Consider the following 19,779-nt stretch of genomic DNA (forward strand, 5'->3'; position numbering starts at 1 on the left):
TCAAGCGCTATGACCACAGCATACACGCTCATTGCTATTTCTTTCTTTTAGTTTTTTTTTGCAGGTGGATTTGTCCCTCATAAAATAAGGTACGGGATATCTCACTTGCTAGGACATCTTATTAGGTCTCTTGTTTTCGCTATATTATAGCTTTTGCGAGATCCGATTCAGGGAGGAAGTTGTTCCTCGAGTTTTCCGGGAAGACAAGTAGTCAGGAACTCTCTGAATGGAAACGGTTCCGGATGGATGATATTGACTTCCTGACACACCGGTGCAAGCCGGCGCACTTTCCTGAAGCACTGATACGGCGCCTTTTCCCGCCAGGAAGCAAGCAGGAAGAGGCGCAGCTCCTGGCTTCCGAAGGAGTGCTGCTTTTCTCTGAAGCTTACCTAGCGCCTTTTTTTTTTCGAGATTTGATTACGACACATTTTTTAACTCTGGGATATGGAGGACGTTGCCTTTTAACTTATTGGAACTAGTAAGCACGCTAAAGACGCAGAAAACGATTGGTGTACATGGCTATCATATGGCGCAGACCGAATTTGTAAACTGAACTACCTCTTATAAATAAAAATTAGAGGAGATTGCGATATCTTGCGCACGCCATTGTGAGACCACGCCTACTGGATTGGTATGATTTATTGGTTTGATTTCGGTGCAACGCATTTGTTACTCAAAGTGTCTAAAAGAAAATACGCGGGCCTCGCAAAAAGCACCGCGCTTAGCAACAATCAGGAAGCGCTTCAGGAAGCGTTTTTCAGGGAGCGTTTTTTGGTAGCAGCCAATGACATGTCGAGATTCACGTCAAAAAATGCACGTGCACTACCTGGATGCTGTAGCAGAGAGTTCCGAATAAATTTCGATCGCCTGGAGACACTGGCTTTGCACAGCACGTGGGCCGTTTTGCAATTCGCCTCCAACTAAGTGCAGCGTGCACGAATGAGGTTCAATCTTTCGTCCTTAGGCTCAGTAGCCGAGTAGCGTTCATTAAGAAGATACATCTGCCAAACATGCGTAAATGAATGCTCTGACGGGAGAGTGAATAAAAAAAAAACACCAGAGGAAGAAAAACTCACTGGGTGATTACGGTACTCAGTAGTGCGAATTTTTAGTACATCTCTTGAGGTAATATGATTTTGCAATATCCCGAAGCGAAGAATTGTAGTGACATGTATACCAGTTGTCCCAGCTGAATGTAACCAAGATTTTTAAAAATTCAAAGTAACCTATCCCAGTGAAACCAACTGAGAGTCGTCCAGAGCCGCCCGGCCTAATCGGCAGAACTTTTTCTTCCTTCAAGTTAACTTATTAGTGAACTCGAATTAGCTAGCTTCTTAATTATTGCCTTGATGAACAGAGTGTCAATGGAAAAGTTGTATATCGTCTCGAAAAACCGCTAGCAGCGCTGTTGCCACCAAGGTACGATTTTCGTACCTTTACTTACTGGCCTTAAAGAAAGTCATCAAGTGACCAGCTGCTGGCTCACATCTCGGCCCCAATGCGCACGCAAGGGCGCATAGGTGAATGCCCTGCAGATAAAACTGGATTTTGTTCTCTAAGAACGCGTCTTGAGACGTTGAAGATTTTTTTTATTCTACGAGTTATGGTTAAAGGCCGGTAAACAAACTACTTTCGGGCGGGAGGATGTCGCAAAGGACTGCGTGTTTAAACGGCTGGATGGTGATGCCGTTCAGGTACATCGCAGCCTCCAGTTGGGCGAACCACCCGCCGACGCCTGCAGGCCGGAACGCCGGGAGCGGCGGGTCGAAACTTGGGTGCTGCCAGTACGCCATGCTAGGACGCCGCTGGGATAGAAGGCACGGTTCGCCGGGTCACCACTGTTGAGGATTTTCGCGGTCGCAGCGGAGCACCAGAGAGAGACGACCAGCGTGGCAGGCTCCTAGTTCCGAACTGCCCGTGCCGGGCCTGTGCCCCGAGCACGCGCTGTCGTTCTTTATTTTCCTCTAGCGCGCGCTATAACGCCGATCTCAGCGCCGGCGCTTTATAGCGTCGCCGGGCGCTATAACATAAATGGTACCTTGGTGCAAACGTTTCAGTCTGCTATTTTTCAATGCGATCTACAAATTTTTAATTTATACCTAGTTCCTCAAGTAAACAATTAAAGAGTTAGCTAATTAGGCTAACTATACAATTAAATTTGAAGAATGAAATTGAAGAATGAATTTAAAATGATGAAATTTGAATCTGACAAAATTACTGCCGACTAGGTCACGCGACTTTAAACAACCCTCAGTTGGTTTCACGTGGCTAGGACATTCCGCGTTCTGTAAAAGGCTGTTTACGTTTAGCTGGGGCACCCAGTATATGTGCAGTTTATAGGCCCCCATTTTTTTAACCTGAACACATATTCCTTTTTCCAATAAAACTGCGATTGTCACCTTTATGCGGGTGTATGAGGGCTACTTACCCCCTCAGTGAGAAGGCAGCCGTTGCGCTAGGGCGTGCGTGCACCCATTGAATGAGCCTCGAGGCTTGCTCGTGTTCGAACCTTCCGCAAGCAGCGAAGTCGTTCGAAGCGGGGCTTGGCCCTAGGGGGGCGCGGCCGGGTTTACAGAGCTTCTCCGAAGAGCACACCCCTGAGGGAGCAGGGCGCGCGGCCGGGGGGCGCCTGTACCCATTTTTATCGGTGCATATCCGACAATATGTTTTGAACAAATCAACTCCCACAGTCAGCTCCCTAAAACACCCTTGGAACCAAGCGTCGTTCAACACAGGTATGGCCGCTTCACACCTGCGCTGTAAAAAGAAGACGAGTGCTGTCATTTGACATGTTTCACCGCGGGAGTCCGCATTGCTATTACGGATGGGGATGTGCTTTTCCATGTGCCACCCTCTTCTTGTTCCTTCCTCGTAACGTATTGCTTGAACTTAGACCTCAAAAGGGACACGAAAGATAGAGGTGCGACTTTCCGCTCTTGTGCTCTGTATGTGCCATCAACTACAGGTAACACGAGCGTTCGTGTTCGGACCAAGTTACATAGCATGCGCAAGTGAACCTGTAAAAAGTCTCTGAAGCTGCCTACGGCACGAAATATTTCTTCACTACTGCAGATTTTGAGACACCTTAAAAATGATCGTTCTCGTTATTGGTGACTAATGCGCAGTTTGTGTGCGAAAGCCATAATTAAGAAGCGTTTTTTAACGATACTATGATATACTATCCACAGTCTCAGATGAGGAACTTTGTTATAAGGAAAAATACCGACGAAAGCGGTAAGAAGTAGATAGAAGACGCAGATATAGAGAAAAATTTTAGATGATGCAAACAACAATATTATGCACACATCGGATAAAAATAAAAACAGTCGAACCTTCAATCCATTACCACCTCCGCAAATGTTGTGGGGATTCGCGCCAGCGCTCTGAGCATCCGGTGACATTGAGCTCGATTCGCTGGCGCGGAGGAACCCGGAGTAAGCATTGGGGTTTCCCTGGCTGTTCTGACGTTATAAGCTCGGTTAGTTCACTTGATTACATTCTTCCTACAACGATAACGTTTGCTCGTGTAGCGGATGTTTTCAGTGATGCGTGCACGAATTAGCCAGACTTTCCAAAAGCCCGTGACGCTGCTCAAAAAGTACGCGCCATGGGTTTTGTGAGTCATAACACGCGACTTGACATCCGGTTCGCGCCTCCTTTCAGAAACTGTGGTTTGTGTGCCGCACAAACTCTTTTCATTCTCTTCCGTTCCATTGCTGTTAATTGCCCAGTCGAGTGGCTTGGCCAAGCGAGACAAAAACGGAACCGTGACTACACTTCAGCTAATTTCAGAACGCGAGAACCAAAACAATGTCATTATTGGTTACAAGATAGAGGACAGAAATTGATACAATAAAATTTAAATAAAATGGTTGAACTATGTTCTTCCGAATGATTAATTAGTGTAGCATAATTTTAGAGAGACTAATTCTAAGCGAACTTTTCCGAAGCAAACTTACACTCGATCGAACTAATACCAGGTTCGGATCAGTATGAATGGTTTATCGCACTGACTCATAAAAATAAATTAAATGCCAAAAAAAGCTTCAACATTTCCTTTGGCCACTCGTTGCTTAAAAATTCAAGTGCGCATTGTGGTCCTTTTTATCCGTTGAACGGCAGAGCTGCTGCATTACATCCGATTGAAAAATTTGTGAGGCATTTACAAGCTTTACAACCTTTTCCCGCCGCGGTGGCTCAGTGGTTACGGCGCTCGGCTGCTGACCCGAAAGACGTGGGTTCGATTACATGCCCTGCCCAAGCCCATTTCTTCCTCTTGATTTCAACTAAGATGTCATTAACCCGGGTTTGTTCCCTCACCCATTCCGCCCTCTTCCGATCTCTTAACGTTACGCCTATCATTTTGCTTTCCATAGCTCGCTGCGTTGTTCTTAACTTAAGCTGAACCCTCTTTGTTAGCCACCACGTTTCTGCCCCATAGGTGAGTACCGGTAGCGTATTCGCCAACTGCAGCCTGTACAGCCACAAGGCTTGAAACCACGGTGAATTGATCACGGTGACTGAAGATTGTCACAACGCCTTACCTAAAAGGGATAATAAATCCTCTTAAACGGCGTTATATGCCACTAAGCATCACGATTTGCGACCTAAAAGAGAAAAACTGAAAAAGAAATGAAATTAAAAAAACAATAAAACTACAGTACAGAGAGCGGAGTCGAACGGCCGACCTTCCACACGCAACACGAGCCTTTAATCCACTGCGCCATAGCAGCTTTTCTTTTTTCTTTATTGCCTGTCTTTGGCTCATGACATTGCACAACAAAAATACACATAACGCTATATACATACGACACTGTCGTGGTCAGCCAGCACGAGACTGGCTTCGTCAGCTTAAAATTCCCGCAACATACACAACGGCTCTAGTCTTGAGAGCCACTCGGGAGGCTCCGCAGCTGCTTTTTGGATTGCAAGAAACCAGTCCATGCTTTCCCGAAAATAAATTCGGGCCGGTCGTGCGTCTTTGTCACAATGGTAGCCTGCCATTCTGGAGCGCCATATACAGTGGAGGCCAAAGAGCATTATGAGATCAAAAGGTACCCCATCCTCATTATCAGTGCTTAAATAGCGAATTCCGTGCGCGTCAAGTGGTAGCTCTTTCTTTATGGTCCTTTGTAACACGTCCCAAAAATAAACCCCTTCCCAGCAGTGCAAAAAAACATGGTCTATTGTTTCAGGCTGTTTACAAATTAAGCAGTTCGATCCCCACGGTAAAAAGAAATCCTTTCCCTCTAGAAACTTTTTAACTGGTAACGTCCCGGTATGTAACTTAAAAAAGAAAGTCTTTACTGCTGGTGGCACCTGCATTTTCTTCACCCTTTTTAAAACATCCCCTCCCGGGCCTCCACTGTACAAGGCCCTGTACATGGGCTCTGGGAAAACAATATCACAAAGATCATTGTACAACTTTTTCCTTTTGCTTTTCCACAAATAATCGGTGGAAAAACGTGCCGAAAGAAACCGAACGCTTGCTACAATCTCTTTGTAGTAACCAAAAGTTCCACCAGAGAGCTCTTCTGTGGATACCACAAACTCCGGCAGCAATCGCCGCAGCTTCACTTGGCACACGGTGCGCAAGAACGGGTCTGTGACGTCGCGAAAAAACAAAAAACGGTTCACCAGCTGCCTTAAAAAGAGGTGCCCTAGCCCTAGCCCCCCATCTTTTACCCTCCGGAACAGGTTCGTTCTGCTACAACGTTCCCATTCGGACGCCCATATGAAAACTGCAAAAATCCTGTGTAGCTTCTGAACGTTCACACGCGAGCAATGCAAAACCTGCATCACATACCAGAGTTTGCTAATAAAAAAAAGATTGCAGACTGTAGCTCTGGCGAAAATTGAAAGGCTGGTGCCTTTCCATTTCCCAGCTCGGTCACGTGCGTCTTTAATTTGCTCTTTCCAATAGTCCTCGCTATCGCGATAAGCATCGAGCGGAACGCCCAAATACTTGCCCGGGGTCGTCGCCCACGGTACGTTGGCGAAATGGTCCGGGTGGGATGGCCACCATCCATGCCAGAGCCCAAGGCACTTGGACCAGTTAACCCCGCCAATGCATGTGAACGTCGGTTCAGTTATCCGTAAGGGTGTAGCCCTGGCGTATCGAAACTGCACGACGAGACTGATTGTTAACAAGAGTTTGGGGGCCCCCATTAGCGTGCAGCGTTCGGTGCGTCAGGGCTGCCCCCTCAGCCCTCTCTTGTTTTGTATTTACATCGAAACGATGTGCATGAAAATCATAGAAAACAATAGTATTAATGGCTTTAGGTTACAAGCAGCTGAAGTTAAGCTGCTGGCCTATGCAGATGACGTTGCAGTATTTACGGTTGATCAGGGGAGCATAAGTGAAGCTGTCGGGTGTGTACGCGCGTTCAGCGAAGTCACAGGTAGCGGGGTTAACTGGTCCAAGTGCCTTGGCCACTGCGCCATAGCAGCGATGTCAAGCCGTCGTTCTGAATGAATATTTATAACCAGCCTTAATGTGGCTGCTACCTGCCGGTGGGCGGCGCTGTCATCGCTGGCTGTACCGGCTGCATTTGGCGAACACGCGTACCGGTAGGATACAGCTGTTGTATACTTTTCTCTTCAGGGATATTAGTAAGCTACCATCCATGATCTGAGAGAACCTGCCATATGCGCTCCACCCCATTCTTATTCTTCTAGTTATTTCCCTCTCATGATCCGGATCTGCGGTCACTACCTGCCCTAAGAAGACATATTCTCTTACTACTTCCAGCACCTCGCTACCAATTGCGAACTGCTGTTCCATCGCTAGGCTGTTGAACATTACTTTGGTTTTCTGCATGTTAATTCTTAGCCCCACAGTTCTGCTCTGCCTGTCAAACTGATTGATCATGCTTTGCAGTTCTTGTCCTGAGTGGCTTAGCAAGGCAATGTCATCAGCGAATCGCAAATTGCTCAGGTATTCTCCGTTACCTCTTATCCCCAACTGTTCCCATTCCAGTTCCCGGAACACCTCCTGTAAGCAGGCAGTGAAGAGCATTGGCGAGCATTGTGCGATGTCAGTGCACGTTAAAGAACCTCAGGTGGTCGAAATTTCCGGAGCCCTTCACTACGGCGTCTCTCATAGCCAGAGTTGCTTCGGGACGTTAAACCCCAGTAAACCAATAAACCAAACCAATTTAGAAGCTTTACGCCGCAATTAAGGGCATGCATTGGGACTTCCTTTCATGCACTGTGGCTGCACTGGAGTCCAAAATACTACTAGGTTCAATTGCAGAAGTAATGTGCAATGCTATCCTACAGGAATAATCCAATTATATGCCTTTGCATTCAGCACACAGCTGTACGAATTTTTAACGCGACAGCGTTAAGGATAGAGCATCTCAGAAAAGCCAGCATCGTCGTCGGCGTCGGCATCTTTGGCCTGCGAGCGAAAAATCCACGATAAATTCAACAGAGAAGCAACCTATGTAGCAGGTCCACCACATAGGCGTAACATGAACTTGTGACGCCCTCACAACCTGCCGGCCAGATTGGTCCTGCACACCATATTAAAGATTGGTTGCGAGAGGTTGCTCGGGAAGAGCAACCTGGGTCTCACGAGAACCACTGATGGCAGCGCCTGCCATCACAGGGCGTGGCGCATGGCTTAACCGCTGCACCTCTACGCCAGGGATCTATGAATGTAACGTAGAGAATGACCACTTAGGCCATCAACGCTATCCCGTCATATCCTTAAGCGTAGTAAGAGTCCCTGACAGTTTTTAAGCAGGTAGCAGGCAAATGACGAAAACAAGAACGTCGCTGATGGGCAACATGTGTGTTCAGAATAATCGGTGCTGCCTGGCTTAAGGACTCACTGAAACCGAAAGCGTATTTAAAAGGGATGTCGTACCGTTCGCTGGGGATTAAAGAAAAGAAAAATGAAAATAGTCAGTACTTGAGCTGGGAAAGTAGTGCTGAAGTGCTCCATAATATTCAACTTTAGTTCGGGCATCCGTAGTGCACGGCAGTGGTGCTCAGGGTGAGATAAGAGTTTCCTCAAAAGTTGGTCGCTTGAGTTTATTAGCGGATGTATTCGTAAAAAAAATGAAAATTAAATTTTTGTTTTTTCTGTTTCTGCATTCCAAGCTGTTCTGTAATCACCCACATCAGTTCGAGGTCGAATTCTAAGAACAGGAAGTTTCCAGGGCACATTAAAATTAACTTGTTAGGCTTCACATTTTGTTTTTATTTTGTTTTTTATTACTCTTGACCTAACAGAGCCAACACTTTACGTAGTCGATAACTCATGTATTATTTACTATGTCTTACCTAGTACAATCACTTCTTTTCATGATTTTGTGCAGAATACAGTGGTCTATTGCCTCGTTGTTCCTACTCATTCAGAATCGAGCGAGTGAAGACACCACGCAAAACTTGTTCTGCAGTCTCATTCACCCAAGCTACAGGACTTTTAATAGCGGCGGTGCCTGTGCGACTGGTGTCACTGGTGACTGATTCGGAAAGGATAATTGCTTTGAGCGCTTAAAACATTTTTGAAACTCTTTTAATCGCTAGTTAGTACCAGGGCCTGCTGATACTAATTCGAAACCTTTTTCTTAAGCGGCTTTCACATCCATGGTGCTGCTTGTAAATTAAATTCTCGCCGATTTCCGAGCATATGATAGGTATTTATTCAAGAAATCAACGCGTCTGGTATACAATACTGAAAAGATTATGGGTGTGTTCAGACCTTAAGAACGGTTAGTCAATCTTCCAGAGGCATCATTCTTTGCAGAATCCAGTCTCGCAGGTTTCGTTGCTGTCGTTTCGAAGGCCGACATGAGATTCTGAAAGACATTCACCGGGCCCAGAGCGACAAACCACGCAGCTGTCGGCAATTTTCTTCTTGCATACACGCGTTGTTCTGTTCCAAGCCTTGAGCGTGGCTTTGCGCGAACGCACGTAGCATGTAACGCTGGAGCCCTCTGACGCGTTTTCACCTTGAATTGACCGGCCTATTCCGACCAGCTAAGCGGCGACACGTGCGGCTCATGGACAGTCGACTTGTGACGCACAGCACGGAAGCAGAGGCTCGGCGCCATCTCCGACCGACGTATTTCTCCTTGCAGAAACCTGCTTCGTTTTGCAAGTTGAAAAAATTGGCGCCGTCTTTTCCGACCGCCAAAGAAGGCTGTTAGACCTGTGCCCATAGGACCTATTGATAACAGAAAGTCTTTTAGTGCTAACGATAGATAGTGCTCGGAGTTTAAGGGGTTCAGGGTGATTCGTTTTTCTTTTCTTTTCCCTCATCTCTTCGCTTCTAAGCGCGACCTTGAAAAATGTAAATTTCAAACTTTGAACCTTCCGCTTCTTATCTGAGCTTAAGTGGTTTTCACGTAGGAAGTTCGACTGACGCTGGGGGAAGTACAGAAGCCTGGAGGCGAAATGGTGTACTTTTCCAAGGACCACGCCATCCGATTCAAGCCAGCGTACAGTGTGACGCGAACGGCGAATGGCAAAGTTTGCAGCATGCATAAGCGTCGTACTAAGTGGTACTGAAAAAAAAAACAATTAGTGCTCTCGTGAACGCCATAACGTGAAGATACATCGTGGCTCATAATTACACAAGGCATTACTTGATGTTCAGGAATGAGCGGGAAATTGAATAACAGTCTTTTGAGTTTCTCTAGTACGGGCAAAATATTGTGAATTACAAAGAAGAATTAACCAGTAAAACCACTCATATGTCTGTTGGTAAGATGCGATCAGTGCGTCCCCTCAGTCTTGTCCGCTTTTTTTTATATGTGAAGCTTATTATGATCAAGAAAAAAGAAATAACTTTTTTATGCGTTTTGCTGCTTTATTTCTTCCATCAACTGTTTTGTAATTAGACTATTAGCCATCGCCATGTCCTTCTGCCTTTGTTCCCGTGTCCCTAAAACGCTCTTCTTTCGCAACATGTTAGTAGTAGCTGCAGGACATCAATCCACGCTTCCTGACTACATGAACGCAGCCGGACTACAGAGGCAGCCATCTTACTGCACCTGTATGTTGTTGTCGCAGTGTTTGTTTTTTTGTAATTCCATCAGCGGATTCACTCAACCCGAAATTTCCACGGCTCAGTTTTTTCTAGTCCGTTTTTAGGGGTCTTTTCGTACTGGACCCGTCGGGTGAAGCCAGTGGAATACGTGTCGCGCATACGGCGCATACTGTACACTCATTTAAGAAAGAAACGCTACAATACTACATGCCCCATCTAAATGTAACCAAGCTTTTACAAACATCAAGTGTCCTAGCCCAGTAAAAGCAACTGAGAACTGTTGAGAGTTTCCTGGCTCACTCGGTAGTATTTTTAGTTCTCCAATCTTTATTAATTAGTAAAGATTGATTAGCTAATTTTAAACTTTCAATTCATAAAAAATTGTCATTACAGAAGTTGTAAATCGTCTTCAAAAACAGCCGACTGAAATATCTGCACCATCCTACCGTTTACGCAAAAGTAGATTTTTTTTGTACTGGAATTAAACCTTAACTCGCACAATAATAATAAAAAAAAAGCTTCCACGTGACAACGGTGCCACTTTAACATCCCGAGACGTGTCTCACAGATAATTTGTGCTTTTCTCTGAAGTGCTCTCACCGATGACGTTTTGCAGACGCATTGGCTCAGAGATATGAGCCAGCATCTGTTCACGTGATAGCTACCTTTGAAAGCCAGTAAATAAAGCTACGTAAATCGTACCTTGACGAAAACAGCGCTGCTAGTCGTTTTTTGAGACGATCTACAAATTCTGCATTGACACTTTGTTCCTCACGATATTAATAAAAACGAGGCTAACTAGTCTTTAAAAACCGGAAAAGTACTGCAAACTAGCCCAAGCGACTCAGAACAACACTCAGCTTGTTTAACTGAGCTGGGACACTCCGCCCTTCTTAAAAGCTTGGTTACATTTAGCTGGGACATCTGGTATGTAGCATGCGCCAATCTCTTTCACCCGCTTTTATCTTTGGCTTTTTCTTGAGTGTAAACAACGTGTCAGCTTAGAATATCTTTTGTAAAGGACGCCTATCTTATACCGCGTTGTTATAAAGGACAAGGCGCCATCTAGATGAAAGGAAAATGCCCTTTTCCAGACACCCTGCGCACAAGGCCAGTGAAAGGTGCCAGTAAAGAATGCTTGAGCCACTGAAGGCTTAGAAGCTATCTGTAAAACAGAAAAAGCTTATGTATTGTTTACATTTTTTTTACAAATAACCCAAGCATACGTGAAGCATCTGGTACAGAGTGTACCAATTAAAGTTGTGTGAGCTTGTTTCGTTGGTTTATTTGAGAATAATCATGCATCAACTATAGATCTGATAGACTTTTGTGCCGCAGTAACAAGGCTAGTTACGGTTGGAATAAAAATAAGCTCCCATCACAACTAGATTTCAGTCAGGGATCACAAAATTAGCAATAATGCCTGGCTGTTGGTCAGGTCTTACAAAAAATCTTCCACCACCAAGGATATTATGCAGAGCGCTATAAGATTTAGCCATTATCTCTTCTAAAAAGTTATTGCGCTTCTCATGTAGAAGCGTGACAGCTGTCCTAAGAACTTATAGCGTTTAGCTGATGAGAAATAACAGGTCAAAAATATACGCCTGTGGCACTATCACCGTGCACTTCAGTATCTGCTGCAGGATTGTTATTTCAAAGCTCAATACCCTTTGGCGGTCATTCTGGCAAACACTACATTTTGAGTTACCGTTGGCTGATGCAAATTTCGCAGTGCTTGAAAAGTAAGAGGATATAATAATAATAATACTTAGGGGTCGCATTTTACAGGCCAAGTAGAAAAAGCTCGTTAAAGAACTGCGGATTTTCTTTTAAAGTAGCATTGACCCGCTATTTTCGTGGCATGTTTTCTTCCCTACAATGTTGTGGAAGGCACTGCTATACATGAATTATCAAGTGGCGTCGGCCTACGACCGCTAAATAATTTAAAATAAATTTTCCTGTCATGCTGTTTTGGTTTCAGCAATCGAGCGATGACTGTGACGTCAAAGGGTGCTTATAGGTCACGTGGGGCATGAAAAAACTGCACTATAATCGCTGCTTCTACATTTGTTGTCATTCGACTCTTGAGGCAGGCTGGCTTTAGCATTGTAGTCCATTAAAACGACGAAGCAGCGATAGTAGCGCAGTTTCTTTTATGTCTCGTGGAATTTATAAGCACACACTGACGTCACAGTCATCGTTCGGCTGTTGAAACCGAAGCAGCACGAGAAAAAAATTCGATTATAAATTATTTATCGGTCGTAGCAGAATGTCACACGGTAATCCATGAATGTCCATATTCTTTTAACTGAGAACGGTCAGTATGACTGGCATGTACACCGCAGCTAGCAGGCTGTTTATAGCGCGTTACACCCAATGATAAGGGAAAATTCAGTGCCAGGCAGCAAGAAGGGCGGGCACCTGAGTCAAATTTAGTCTGTTCTTAATTCACCACCATTGGTTTCAGGTGCTCGAACTATGGTTCGGTGCGGGGCTTAACTCCTGCAACGCTACAACTGCGCAGCCTGCCAGTCGCTGGCGTCTCTGTTGAGAGGCTTTCTTCGTTTGAGATTCGTCGACCAACAAAAAAACAACCGGCGCGACCTAATGAAGACAACAGAAAGCGAGATGTGTGCATGAATTGCAACCACGCAAAGTGAACCCGACATGAAAACAACAAGCGGGAAATGCATTAACTTGCTTATGCGTGTTAATTGTATAAGGGCGTAAAAACTGAATTCAGCCGAAAAATTCAGTTCTTCAATAAAGAAAGAAACGGTAAGCATACATATCAAATAAAAAACGATTAACAGGAGTCTTTTTGTCTGATCATTTTTTACGTGCAATACAAGTTTATTAGAAAGTACAAGAAAAGGCAAGCCCATACCACTGGTGAGATCCGAGCCCGAGGCACAGGCGACATGCGGAGGTTTTAGGTTCGAGGCCCACCTGCTTCAGGTGGTTATCTTTTCTGCAACATGCTAGTCAAATTTTTGTCAGATAGGAATAGTTATACACCTAACTTCTCATTCGTCAACACCACAAATAGAAATAAAAGAAAGCAAATATTTATTTAGGCTGTCTTCATTCCAATAGTCGACTGTTCATTTTCGTTTTTTTTTTTACGCCATATGTGAGTCGTAACGAGACTCCGATTTCCATACCCTTGTCTGCTCAGTATGCGTCGTAGAGGGAGTGCTTAAATTTGCGGATTTTATAGTTCTTACGACTGAAAAATTTTATTCCGATTTACGTGTTCAGGCTTCTGTAATCTATCGATTGGGGACAGATTCTGTCAATAAAGTCTGCATACTAACTATGACAAATCTCACAGACTAGTCTATGGACAATACAACTCCTGTAGACAGTCTGTAGACATTATATAGATTTATTGCCATAGACTTTTAACGACTTTTTCGATAGAATGTCTATAGTCTATAGACTATGAACAGACAAAGGAAATACGTATAGGACGGCAATAATGTGTATAAGAAGCCTATAAAAAGCCTATAGACCACTTTTATAAGTACCGTCCGCCAAAAGCCGCCCAGAACGAAAGCCCCAGGAAAGCAGGAATACTATGACATGGCTCCAAGTGATGTGTTTTTTGTATTTGATATATTGAAGATAAAGGAATTGAGAACAGCAGATATTGTTAGAATGTTCATCTTGCGTTTTTTGTGATTTCTAGCTAGTTGTCGCTGCTACGATAGAATCCGAACCGCTAGCCTGTAGTTGGATTTTGTGGTTACACTCCGCCTCTGTATAATTTCAAACGTACAAGCCATGGCGGCATTCTGACAAGATTGATGGCGTCTTTGAGGAGTACTAGTACGTCATTCCTGACTTACGACCCCAATGTTCACTTTGTCAATGAATTTGTGACTTGAAAAAGTCCCAAATTTCTAGCATTACATTCACCTCTTTGCTTTAATTTCACAGTTTTATTTTTTACCTTTGACGCAGCAAGTTGAGAAAAAATTTGTACCCCCTTTAATGATAGGCGTCGATAACTGTGCGTTTTATTCCTTTCAGAACTTTGAGTCATGTAAATCCAGGTGTCATAAACAAGACAATATGAACTGAAAACACAACATTTATGAAAATAAATTAGCGCTTTTATTTCACGTTGCTCAACAGTTTCACCATGAGCGACAAGTTTTGTGGCTGCAAGAATGGCGTTTGTTTTGTTGTAGTTATGGGTCCTTATCAATGACGATTGAACACAGGTCCCTGGGATCTTGTCAACGAAACGCTTTTTTGGCAGTTCTTGTTGTTTTCTGGAAAAGGAACAGAAGACCAGTGTTAATAGCACGCAGGGAAAAAAGATATCCAGGATCTTTCTTGTCAGAAGCACTCTCTCAAGCTTGTTTAGAAATTTATGTCATATTGGATAACTCCGACATATACTTATAGGTGCTGCCGTTACGTGATCAATAAACGGCTGTAAATATTTCCGTTTAATGAAGCCCGTAAGAAAAATAATAATTTATTCCTTAAATTAAAGAAAAGCTCGAGGAAGATATTACCGTCATCAGAATGGGAGAATATTTTCGTGCAAAACTTACAAAACGTAAATAGGAAGATTGAGGAGCAAATGCGGAAGTAAAACGCGGCCAGAATGTACCAAATGAAGCTGAAATTGATTTCCATTGTCTGGTGCTTTCGTGATTGACTAAATCATGACATCAGTGAACTTTCATGACATTTTTTCTGCTCAGTTTTTAACCCAGGAAGCGCTGTTTTTTATATTATTCTCAATCCAGCCAATGTTCCCCACGTTACGAATACGGAAGGTTATGCTAGTACAATCAATCGCCCAAAGCACACGTATTCTAAACGCTGCACCTTTGTAACCGAGCCGATGATAGCGGTAGATACCTATCGACGGCATCAATGCGACTTACTCAAATAGACCTTTGCGTTCATCCGAAGAATCCACCACCCTGCTGTCCGTGCTGGTTGAAGGCGCCGCCAGCACCACGGTTGAAGCCGCCGCTGAAGCCTGCGCCTCCAGATCCGTAGCGGTTGAAGGAACTCTGGTCGTAGCCCTGGTTGGTGCGGTAGCCGTCGCGGTTCCTGAAGCCCTGCACGTTGTTGTAACGGTTGGCGCTGTCAAAGCCACCGCTGCCCTGGTTGAAGCCGGATTGACCCCGGTTGAAGCCATAACGGTTGCCGCCGGCTGCTTGACCAAAGCCACCTCCGAAACCAATGCGGCCCTCGACGTCCTCCTTCTTTTCTTCGGCGGCCGGCTTCTCCTCAGCGTAGGCCAGGGCAGCCACGGCCACAAGGGCGGCGAGAATGAACTGAGCAGATCAAGGAGGAGAAGGGAACAAAACAGTAAGCACCAAGCCAAAAGGCCTGCTTGCATTTTAGACAAAACTTATAGAGACGTCTATCCTACATGGAAGATTATTATTGAAATTTCTCAGTTATGCTTCTGTGCCCGGAAGCGGTCGAAACAGGGCACATAGATATACTTCTGCACCATGAATGCGGCTGTTCACAAACCATTTATATTATCTGCCAAGTGTGAGGCTATGCTGCAAAACAGTCTCAGTGAGGCCCCTGAGAACTACCAGCAGCCAAGCTTCACAAAAAGTTTTTTTTTTAATAATAAGCGCTACTTAAATGCACGGAAAGGTTGAGCCTAAACTTTTCGACTGAAATTTGACGATTTTAGCCAGCCTATGTAACTTCAACGGCATACATAGCGCATACTGTGGCGGCAAGAGGCAGTGTTTAGTTGCATTTCCTTCTCTGCTCCGGCAACCATTGTACTTGCAGATTCATTTACCGATAAGGTCCCAAAAACTAAAAGATCACTCTCCTGAACCTTAGCCTCTAAAGGAACTTGGTATAAAAATAAAAGGAAAAAGAAGTGAATAGGGTATATTTCGACGAAATCGAACGATACCCTACGACTGGCAAGGAGTGCCCATTTCGCCTCTTATTTGTTGGGGATGCAATTATACAAGTCACAAGTTTGACCGACCATCTGAAGACTGCATAGCTTCAGTCAGCGAACTATACCTGGGCTCCTAGCTGTCAGCTTGTTGTTTAAAAATAAAAACCCTTAGCATCATATTCTCGCCATCCCGGTACTTCCCATTGAATACAGTGTTTTTTACGCCCACAGTTTGCTCGCAGAAAGCTTGCGAACAGCGCAAGAACACTTGCGACTCGCTTAGCTTTCTTGCTATTTTATTGCGGTTAACAGAGCACTTGACCAAATGAAACCGCTTGAATGAAACTCACCAGCTTGCGTGCCATCTTGTAGGGAACAGCGAGCGACTCTGTGTCTTGGGAGGCTGTGACCAAGGTTGACTCTCAAAGGGATTCAGGGCCAACTTTTATAGTACCGAAAACGTTGACCCATTGGCTGGGGTTTTCCTGCTTTCAGCCGGCAGCGGTTTTTGTTTTCTCTTGCTCCCTCTCGCGTAGGAACCGCCCTCGCCCTCGCCTCTTGCCGGTCGACTCTCTGCGACGCTTGTTGTGGTGCTCGCCCCTGAGGATGGCTGGCAATCCGCTTGCGTAGACCGGACGACACATACGCCGGAACATGAGGAGGGTGAGGGAAATGGAGGGAACCTTGGGGGCGCTGGAAGCTCGACAGCGGCGCTCAGCGCAAAGAGCGGTAGGAAAAAAAAAGAAATCGCGCCTCCCCTCCGCCGACAAACGAGGGAAGCGGTGACGATCGAGACCTGAGATGCGAGAGAGAGGCTTGAGTGGGAGGGAAAGACGGCGACGACATCGTAGACGTTGGGAAATGGAGAAAGTAGAGCCCTCCCTCACCTAGTGCTTTGCGTGCGTGTGTTCGTGTTTTTTCTTTCCTATCAGATTTCTCCCCCGGTCCAGCTAGGTGGCAGCGCGCACGTGCCCCCCGTGGTGGATGTGGTGCCCATCGCTGGTGACCGAGATGCGCTGTTCAAAGAAAAGGGGGCTTGGGATATACCGAGAAAGACCCGCGGGTCAACAGAGCAGCCTTGAGGGTGGGGGTGTTTGCTACACGGATTACCTGCGAGCGCTAGTTGTGAACCGTTTCGGAGAAGTGAAAACGTCGGCGGGTGAAATAAGCAGGTGGTTTTTGAAAACGGTAATCCTTGAAAGAGCGCGAGGAATACAAAAAGCTGAGAAATCAGTGAGTATAGGCACAGGCAGCGTGCAATTAAAGCAAAAAAAAACTGTATTATTATTTGCATTGACTTATACTTGCGACATACATTTCATAGGGGCAACTAGGGCCACTAACAATACTAACGTAATATCTGGAGAGGCCGCCGCCTTAACTCAGTGGTCATGGCGCTCGGCTGCTGACCCGAAGAACGCGGGTTCGATCCCGGCCGCGGCGGTTGAATTTCGATGAAGGCGAAATTCTAGAGGCCCGTGTACTGTGCGATGTCCGTGCACGTTAAAGAACCCCAGGTGGTCGAAATTTTCGGAGCCGTTCACTACGTCGTCCCTCATAGCCTGAGTTGCTATCAAACCATAAAACCATAATATCTGGAGAGCAAAAGCTGGAAACGCCACCACCAAAACAAGACGTACACAAGAACAACAGTTGCACTGCTGTCACGCTTTCGTGATAATGAACTGATCTTTAAGAATGAACGGACCCTTACCTGGGCTATTTAGCTTGCGCGGGAGTTAGCAGTCATAATTACGAGCAGTGACGCTCTCGTGTGCGCTCCATTTGCGCCCCTTTATGCTCAGCGCGCCTACAACTTCTAACAACTCGCTCACTCTGCTGACACTCAATGGGATTCAGAAAAGCTTCTAGCGCTTTATTCATTCTGTTTAACAGCATTCCACTGCGGTTATTTGCTTCTCAATAATAAACTGAGAATTTTTTTTTATTGCGGAAAACAAAGTGCAGCCGTTGGAATAATTCACCCCATTTTTTAAAGCATCAAGTGCTTTTATCTTGCTCTCTCGGAAAGATCACACAAATATTGCCGCAGAAACCAGGCGAAGTTGGCACTGACACCACCGCTGAAACTACCGTCGGAAATCACATCGAAACCAACGGCCTCCAAAGCCGAAACTTCCTTCCGAATGGCGTCCAGCAGCAAAAAAAAAAAAAAAAAACTTCCCTGCGTTTTTGGCAGGATGAAAGCCAACGCTAGCTCAAATCAGGCTCCTTCGTTTAACGATTGCCTCAGAGCAGTCGGTTATCGCCTATTTTATTTTCTGGCATTGTATTTTCTTTTTGGCATATGCACAGCCAGGGTCAAAAGTCTCTGAGCCCTTCTCCCAGTTCCGAACCATGTCGCGCCGTATGCGGCCGTCACCTGACGAAGCACTCTTGGTGTCGACATCGGTGCACTGACTATGACCGTACACGTATATGGTCGTAATATGACCGGAACAGTATAGCGCTCCTGGCGTGAAATTGAACCGTAAGATTTATTCGTTTACAGAACACACTGATACGCCGGATCATTAGAGCGCGGAATTGAGAAAAAATTAGACATGGTCAAAAAATAACGAGCGATATAAAGAAGAACTGGAACATCAGAAGCACCGAACAGGACTGATGGAACAAACAAGTAAAAAAAGAAGGAACAGTGTCCTGCGTTGATCTTTCCAATGAAACAGTACTTTAACCAGTCATTGAAGAGTATCTAGATCTACAAATGATCACCTCAACCGGTAGCTCATTTCACTCGGTGGAGCTCCGTTTAATAAATGAAACCACCGCGGGCAGCGTCTTATTAGACAAAACAAGTTGACTTTCTGCTATATTCTTTACTTTGCACTCAATCTCGCGTATTTTAAAATTGTGTTTTTTTTTGTTTTGAATCATAAAGGAATATTCTGAGGAATTTTTGTCTTTCACATGCCAATTGAATTATCGTCTATCGTGAGCAGAAGTACGGCCTTTCCTTCTGGCTCCTTGTTTGTAGTGGTTCCAGTACAATGTGAATGCTTATTTTAGTTGTGCTTGCATTATATGCCTGCAGAATTGCATTATATAAATATGGTCTCATGGTTTTGGATTCCTTTTGTGCTGTAAATTGGAAACTGTTGCTGTAGATCGCAACATGCGATCGCAATTTTCAAGTGCAGGATTAAAGGTGCTGCCTTGCCACCCTTCTGCCGCACCATTAAGGATCTCACAAGGAGCACCAAGCAACTAAGCTCAACGTTCAACAAGCTTTCTCAAGAGCCATTTCACTGCGTCTTGCGAAGAATAAATCAGCAGAAAGAACAACGCCTCGGTATTTAACTTCGGTTACCTTGCTGAAATGGTTTTACTGAGTCTGCAAGTAGAACCTTTACTATGCTTCGATTTAGCAAACATAACCTGATAACACCTGTTAGTGTTAAGAGAATATCGCAGGCTTGACACAACAGGGCAAAGTCGTTAAGATCCTAAGTACATCTATATCATGTTGATTGCGTATGGGTCTGTAAAGAACATTTTGTATTAATGTGATTTGTTAGGATTTGATTTGCTATATATATATATATATATATATATATATATATATATATATATATATATATATATATATTGTGAGACAGGAGACAGAGCGCAGCATGGAGCGAGCTTTAATGGCACCTGCAAGAATGGCGACCAACCCTTCGAAGAAGATGATGATCGATGATGATGGATATGTACAGATGAAGACGAAGGTCGCATGTTGTGCTTACAATATATATATATATATTATAACCGCGGTGGCTCAGTGGTTATGGCGCTTCGCTGCTGACCCGAAATAAGCGGGTTCGATCCCGGCCGCTACGGTCGGATTTTGATGGAGGCGAAATTC

At 44.8% G+C, this 19,779-nt stretch overlaps 1 protein-coding gene across 1 annotated transcript; it reads right to left on the reverse strand.

Moving 5' to 3' along the window:
• Nucleotides 1-14,099: 14,099 nt before the first annotated feature.
• Nucleotides 14,100-16,423, reverse strand: LOC149353790 (uncharacterized). The gene is made up of 3 exons (XM_089582827.1): nt 16,262-16,423; nt 14,911-15,309; nt 14,100-14,283 (listed from the first exon to the last, which is right to left on the reverse strand). The coding sequence occupies exons 1-2, from the start codon at nt 16,274-16,276 to the stop codon at nt 14,929-14,931; spliced, it is 396 nt and encodes a 131-aa protein (XP_089438953.1). The 5' UTR covers nt 16,277-16,423; the 3' UTR covers nt 14,100-14,283; nt 14,911-14,928.
• Nucleotides 16,424-19,779: the final 3,356 nt, after the last annotated feature.

This window comes from Amblyomma mixtum, chromosome 3, assembly GCF_055824585.1.
Source record: "Amblyomma mixtum isolate Tamu chromosome 3, ASM5582458v1, whole genome shotgun sequence".
Taxonomy (NCBI): Eukaryota; Metazoa; Arthropoda; class Arachnida; order Ixodida; family Ixodidae; genus Amblyomma; species Amblyomma mixtum.